The sequence below is a fragment of the Leopardus geoffroyi genome, chromosome D3 (genome assembly GCF_018350155.1).
Source record: "Leopardus geoffroyi isolate Oge1 chromosome D3, O.geoffroyi_Oge1_pat1.0, whole genome shotgun sequence".
Lineage (NCBI taxonomy): Eukaryota > Metazoa > Chordata > Mammalia > Carnivora > Felidae > Leopardus > Leopardus geoffroyi.
Window position 1 is genome coordinate 70,768,494 of NC_059339.1, and position 7,300 is coordinate 70,775,793.

Genomic DNA, 7,300 nt, shown 5'->3' on the forward strand with positions numbered 1-7,300 from the left:
CCATGAAGCAGGTGAGACCAAACCCAAATTTTGCCAAAATGAGTGTTTGACTGAAGATCAGGTCTCCAGTGGATCTATTTTTTTCTTTCTTTCTCAGCAGACTGCCCCTGTCCTCTGGTGACTGTGCCCTTTTTTTTCCCTTGGGAAACCTCCCTCCTGCATGCATGTGGCTGGGCTGTCAGTCACACGTGACCCCCAACAGCCCAATCCCAGGAGGGGATGCCACAGGAGACAAGCTTTGCAACTTGGGCAGAGATGCCGAGGGACATGTGGTCGGTGGGACGGAAGCGTTGATGGCACTTCCCTACAGAAGCAGTGTTTGGGTTTTCTACTGACATCCCTGCAGCTGCTCTGATTCTAGGTTTTTCCAAGACTCTGTTGTTCAGCCCCCTCCTTTTTTTACTATTATTGCAAGCACTTCCCAGTATCCCTCCTATAAAGTACTTTCTTGCTCAGGTTACTGAGGGTCTATTTCAGTTGCTCACAACCAAAGAACCTGGAATGCTGTGTATCTTTACCCGTATTTCCTATAGGCAGGAAGAAACCGTATTTCCTATAGCGTGGTGGAGAGCTATCAAATACTGACTCTGAAGCCAGCACATCAGCAATCCTCCTCACTTTCTGTCTTCACAAATATTAGAAGCCCAGGGAATTACTGCCAACCAGAAAGTAAACTCCTCTGGGTGTGCTGAAGAAAGCTATCCTTATTGCTCTGGAGTTTCAAAATCTGTGATGCAGATGAATGTATGGGAATCGGGTCTGGAAAAAACATTTTGATATGACAACTTTGATGTGATCGTATCAAAATGGGAACATCAAAATATTTTAAAAAATCTTCTTGTTTCCTAGAAATGTGAACAATGGACACCTCAAAGCCTCATCCCATCCCTGGGTCTGACCTTACTATGCCTCTAAAATTCACTCAGAAATGGGATGAAGGTCAGGAAGTCAGTGTGTATATAATTATATTAACTGGCATTTTAGGAAAATTTCTTTAAAAAATTAAATAGTTTTACATGGCTGTCAAAATATCTTCAAAGCATTGCCTCAAAAGACCATGTATTTGATTTCCATATATCCATACAAGTCATTAAAAAGGTACCAATATATGCATTTTTTCAAGAAGAGCAACCTCCCCCTACCCCCATCATCACATGCTACTTTTCAGATGGGCAGAACTGAGTTTATCAGTAACATATATACTCAGTAACTCAACTAGTTAAGAAAACTCTTCTTCGTGTAATTGCCATTCATTTCATGCTTATCCACATTGTCCATAGGGATAGTTTGACTATGACTTCTTGAAATCTTGACCCAGGAAAATGTTGGCTTCCCTTATAACTTCTTAGCATAGAGACAAGGTTAGTTGGGTAAAGCTTGTTTTGTAAAAATCAGAGTGGTACAAGTAGTTCTGTTTAATAATTATATTTTAAATACTAACAAATATTTACTCTTTTAAAAATTGGCTAGGTCCTGGGGCACCTGGGTGGCTCAGTTGGTTAAGCTTCCGACTTCAGCTCAGGTCATGATCTCTGGCTGGTGGGTTCAAGCCCTGCGTCGGGCTCTGTGCTGATGACTTGGAGCCTGGAGCCTGCTTTGGGTTATGTGTCTCCCTGTCTTTCTGCCCCTCCTCTACTCATGCTCTTTCTCTCTCTCTCTCAAAAATAAATAGACATTAAAAAACTTGGCCAGGATCTGGTTTCTAGTAAGGAAGACATTGGAAGAGAGACCTCTGAAAGACTACTGACTGGCTTCCCTTCCCACTGGGCTGCCCTTCCCAGAACTTGAAGCTACCACTAGTCTTGATTCCTGAGGGGTCTGGCCACACAGCCATTCACCCTCAGGTGTGTTCACCTTTGCTAAGGAGGGGGGGCTGACAATATGATGAAGTACTCTATGAGTTTTATACTTATTACCTTAAACTTTTAAAGAAAAATGAGTTTCCAGAAAATATTAAGAAAACCATTCATCTTTGGACAGCTGACTCTGAATTTGTTGGATTTTGGAGTGTAACATTTGGAGGTAGAGTGAATAAAGTGTTTCATGTTTGGAAGTACGATAGTTTTTTTTTTTTTTTTTTAACTCTCTCTTTTTAAAATAGGCTTCAATGCCCAGTGCAGAGCCCAGTACAAGGCTTGAACTCACCACACTGGGATCAAGACCTGAACTGAGATCAAGAGTTGGATGCTTCACCGACTGAACTACCCAGATGCCTTGGAAGTATGATGGTTTTGTTCATGGAACTGAAGTTCAGAAAGGCTTGACCAAAAATAAGGATGGCCAGGAACAGCTTCTCATTCCAAAGTTGGCTCTCATTGATTAACAAGAGTTTGAGGTTACTTATGTCATACCATGGCCCAAAAAACCTCCAAAGGAGTGAGTCCAAGAACTGGTTATTTTCCAGATGAAACCTGATGCCAACTCTGTGGGGTGATGCACTAAAAATGGCAGTTGATACCCTTGTAGATTTAGGCTATGTAAAACCAGTTGGCATTCTCCACCCAGAATATGGAGCAGCCAGCAGAGTTCCTGTTCTTCAGTGAAATATGAGTACAGATGATCATGTAGCTGGGAGACATCAGTCTCTTGAGGACCCCAGACTTGTGGTGGTTGTTTGGAAAGATGTCAACTACCATGTGTCACAGCAAAGTATGCTTCTGATGCCCATGTCATTTCACTGTTGAAATAGTTTTCTACTGAAATGTGAGGCATTTCATGAACTGCCCTAAAATGCGTCTGCTGTGGGGCTTTGATTCTCCCAATAGATTCTCACTGTAGCTTGAAGGAGGTGATAAGTTAATTAGCTATGTCCCTTGCATTTTTGAAAGCCACCTCTGTCTTTTGTCACCACCACTTCAGGAGATAGTTCTGTCCCTTTCCTCCAGCATAGAGCCCGAGGTGGGGCTCTATCTCACCACGGTGAGATCATGACCTGAGCCGAAATCAAGAGTCGGTCGCTCAACTGACTAAGCCACCAGGTACCCCAATAATTACTTCATTTTAGATCACTACTTAACAAAGATACTTCGGACACATTTTTGTTTTAAGGAGATCTTTATGGATATGCTTGCCATAATGAAAGTCTACATATCCATAAAAAAATTATTCTCAGGTCTGGATAATTTTCACCTTTCTGTAATCCACCCATTTACTTTACTTTTCTTTTTTTTTAAATTGGAGCATGTTCCTATTCCTCAAAATCCCCTCCAATACTCCATCACTCCCTGCAGCTGCTTATACCCCACACCTTCCTCTGTGGAGTGGGATGTCATTCTCCAGAACACATTTGAGTGGCAAGGTGTTTTCTCGTCTCCTTGCCTATCACAGGTTTCAGTTTCCTACTAACCATATTTGTTCTAGCCTTCCCAGTTTGAAGATCACTTTCCTCGATAGAGAAAGGAGTATAGGAGTTGAATTGCCTTGCTTTTCTCTGTTAGCTTTCAACATGACATCACTTGCCCCTAAGAGGCTCTTCATTCCTCATTCTTCCTACTCTGAGCCCAGCCAAAAGCCCCCTTTTAGTGCCCTTACACTGAATTTTTAAGCCTCAGGGCAATTTGGACTCTGTTTTTCCTAGGATCATTATGACTGCCTAATATTCCTTGGTGATAAGTGTATAAGTGCTTCTTTTCATATTTCAGGTGTTTCTTTTTAAAATCTGTAATCATTAGAAAGCTCTCTGCATTGTTTGTTTTTATTTGCTTTTGGTTTCTTTTTTGTCAAAGACACTTCCCCTTATTTCTTCTTGATCTATGTCATTTGTTGTTATGGTCTGAATGTTTATGTTGCCCTAAAATTCATATACTGAAATCTAATCCCCAGTGTAATGGTATTTGGAGATGGAGCCTTTGGGAGGTGATTTGGTCCAGAGGGAAGAGCCTTCATGAATGGGATTAGTAGCCTGATAAAAAAGGTGGAGGGGCTGTCTCACTCTTTCTCTGTGCCACGTGTGGATGCAAGGAGAAGCTGGCAGTGTGCAACTCAGAAGGGGTTTTTCCCAAGAATTCCCACCATGCTGACCCTGACCTCTGACTTCCAGCCTTCGGAACTGTGAGAAATAGATTTCTGTTGTGTGTAAGCCCCCCAGTCTGTGATACTTGGTTACAGCAGCCCAAATGGACTAAGACAAATGTTAGTGTTCAGGTAGAATTTTTTCCTGTGAAACTTCTTTCTTCTTTTAGCCATTTTAACTTTTAGAATGTTGCCAAGGAGTCATTCCTACCTTTTCTCTGAACTTTTACAAATTATTTTTTTCCCTAAAATCTAGAATTTATGTATAATTATGGCCAATGGTTATGTTGGGGAACAAGAATGTCCTGTTCCCTTCAAGGTCCTTCTAGCCAGACTTAGAATCAAATTGACATGAGACAGGTTAACACGGGAAAATCAAGTTTAAGAGTGTATGTACAGGGAATCTACACAGACATGGAAATCCCAAAGGCAGGAAAAATAAGGTATATATGTCATTCTGGACTAAGGAGAAGGGGTAGGGGTCTGGGACTTCTTTTGAAAGAAGGAATGCAAGTCACAGGAAGATGAAAAAGAATAAAGGTTTGGGAAACAAGTGTTTTCTGGGCTACTCAGAAACAGTGGGGCATAGAGGACTTTACCCAAACAGGTCTTGTTAGGTTCCTCCCTGTCTGCCATACCTAGTTTATATCATAATGTAGCTATCTATCATGATAGTTCTCTCCCTATAAATTCTTTTTAGGCACATGAGCGAGAAGTAAAGAGCTTTTCTTTTATTTGCTGGGTTTTGATTGCTTTTTAACTCAAAATAATCTTTATGCCAAAGTGGCCCATCTTGGGGTGGCCTGCCCTTGGACCCCAACAATTCCTTCATTCTTTGGCTGTTAACAGTTCCACAAGGATGATAGTCACTTTATCTGGCTATTTATTTGACTACACTAGGGTTAGTGCCTAAGGGTTGTGCCTAAGGCTTAGGAAGAAGGCTCAAACAGTAGCTGCAAAACCAGGGGCTTCTGAATTTGGCAGATCTGGATTCAAATCTCCACAGACCCGCTGATGATCTTAAACAATCCACTTGACCTGTCTGACTCATAAGGTTAAAAATTGAGTCAATTATACAACTTTGCAGGGATGTTTTTAAAATCATAAAGAATGTAAAATTTGCTCAGTGAATGGTAGCTATTGTTATTACTGCCTGAATAATACAAAGAGAATTCTGAACACCGCTGGGGACAAAAGGTCCTTAACATACAAGGGTAGGCCCATAATGTTAGCAGCAGACCTGCCCACTCAGTAATGTTTATGATCTTTTGGAACACATTCCTGCTCCAGCATATGTGCTAATATGTGTTCGTGAGCTTTCTGTCCTCGCTCCAGGCCATTTTGTCGACTGGTCTTGATTGAGGTCTTCTGGCACCTAAGGCAGGAGGGTCTAAGCCCTGCAAAGAAGATGAAAAAGTCACTGGAGACGATCAACCCTAGGCTCCAACTTGTTATGAAAAGTAGAAAGTGTGCTCTGGGGTACAAGCAGGCTCTGAAAATGATCAGACATGGCAAAGTGAAACGGATCCTCCTTGCCAACAACTGCCCAGGCTTGAGGAAATCTGAAATAGAATACTGTACCATGTGGGCCAAAAGTGGTGTCCATCACTACAGTGGCAATAAAATTGAATTGGGCACAACATGTGGGAGATACTACAGAGGATGCACACTGGTTGCCATTGATCCAGGTGATTCTAATGTCATGAGAAGCCTGCAGACTGGGGAAAGGTAAATCACGCAAACATTTTTCTTTACTAAAACTGGCCAGAGCTTGTTAAAAAAAAAAGTGTGTGTGAGTTGGTAGTGTGGCATAAATAAGTAAAGCTACAATAGGTATCATTAGGGTCGAAATATAGACATATTGGTGGCAACAAGCATACTGATTGAGCACACAGTTTCCGAAGCTAAACTGAATGGCTTAAAGTCCTTCTGGGCCACATATTAGCTTTGTGATCTTGGGCAAATGGCTGGGATATTTTGTGTTCCCATTTCTAACTCACTGATCTGTTACAAAGATTTAAATGTATAAATACATGTAATTGTTTAGAATGTCACCTGGCACATGGCACTTAATGATGTTAGCTCCTATTACCTTGCTGAGGACAGCGTTATGTGAAGACAGAGCTGAGAATGCCAGAAGCAATAGCATTCCCATGTCAACCAGAGAATCTGCAACAACACTGAGAAATCCTCAGAGATAAACAGGGCTAAGGAAATGAACAAAAGGAAGGTACTGAAAAATGTTCACAAGAAAGCTTAGGTTGATAAGTCCTTCCACTGGGAAACATATAGGCATGTCTGGAGGTAATGGTTTCAGTCATGATGTTGTACGAGGTTAGTCTATAAGGGCAGCTGAACATTTACCATCAATTTGGGGGTATCTCTTGCTGAGTAATTACAGCCTGCATCTGAGTGGGCTGTCCAAGTGCCCCCTACCCTTTTAGGGGAGTAGAGGTGTGCACCATTCTCCAAGATGGGTTGTAGGTGAACCCATGGGTAGGCAGTTATATATCTTTATAAATCCTTCTCCTCCTCTTCGTTTTTTTGGCGGTCAGTCAATCAAGCTTTAAAAAGATGGGCCCTCAAAGGCTACGTGGTGGGATTAAAGTCAGGGATAGTAGCAAAGAAGAGAAGCATTTGAAACAAGGTCAGTGTCCTTCAGGATTATTTTTTAGACTCTAAGCAAAAAAACACTGCTCAGAGCTAAAATAAATGTGTTTTCAAATGCGAGAAACTCTTCTTAAGCTTCCAACTTTGGCTCAGGTCATGTTCCTATGGTTTGTGAGTTCGAACCCCACTTTGGGCTATGTGTTGACGGCTCAGAGCCTGGAGCCTGCTTCAGATTCTGTGTCTCCCTCTCTCTCTGCCCCTCCCCAACTCATGCCCTCTCTCTCTCTCTCTCTCTCAAAAATAAACATAAAAATATTTTTTTTATACTGGGCATGGTAATAATAACATGTAACCCCAAATGTGTTTATAAGGAGTAAGTGAGTTAATACAGCACCTGGCACACAGTGAGCACTCAGCCTGGTTAGCTTAATCTTTAGGTAGATTTCCCCTAGAAAGCCATCGGCCCTGGACTCTTATTTTGGGGGAGATTTTTAATTACTGAATTCAATTTATTTACTGGTAATGGGCCTATTGAAATTTTCTATTTCTTTCTGTTTCAGTTTTGACAGTTTATCTGTTTCTAGGAATTTGCGCATTTCTTCCAGATTGCCCAATTTGTTGGCATATAATTGCTTATAATATTCTTTTATTATTGTTTGTATTTCTGCGATACTGGTTG

General features: G+C 41.4%; 1 protein-coding gene and 1 pseudogene across 1 annotated transcript; both read left to right on the forward strand.

The window, feature by feature from the left end:
- The first annotated feature begins 1,880 nt into the window (after positions 1–1,880).
- LOC123587498 lies at positions 1,881–2,684 on the forward strand (annotated as a pseudogene).
- Positions 2,685–3,839: 1,155 nt separating this feature from the next.
- On the forward strand, positions 3,840–5,743 carry LOC123587499 (60S ribosomal protein L30-like). The gene is made up of 2 exons (XM_045457291.1): positions 3,840–3,855; positions 5,328–5,743. The coding sequence occupies exons 1-2, from the start codon at positions 3,840–3,842 to the stop codon at positions 5,741–5,743; spliced, it is 432 nt and encodes a 143-aa protein (XP_045313247.1).
- Positions 5,744–7,300: the final 1,557 nt, after the last annotated feature.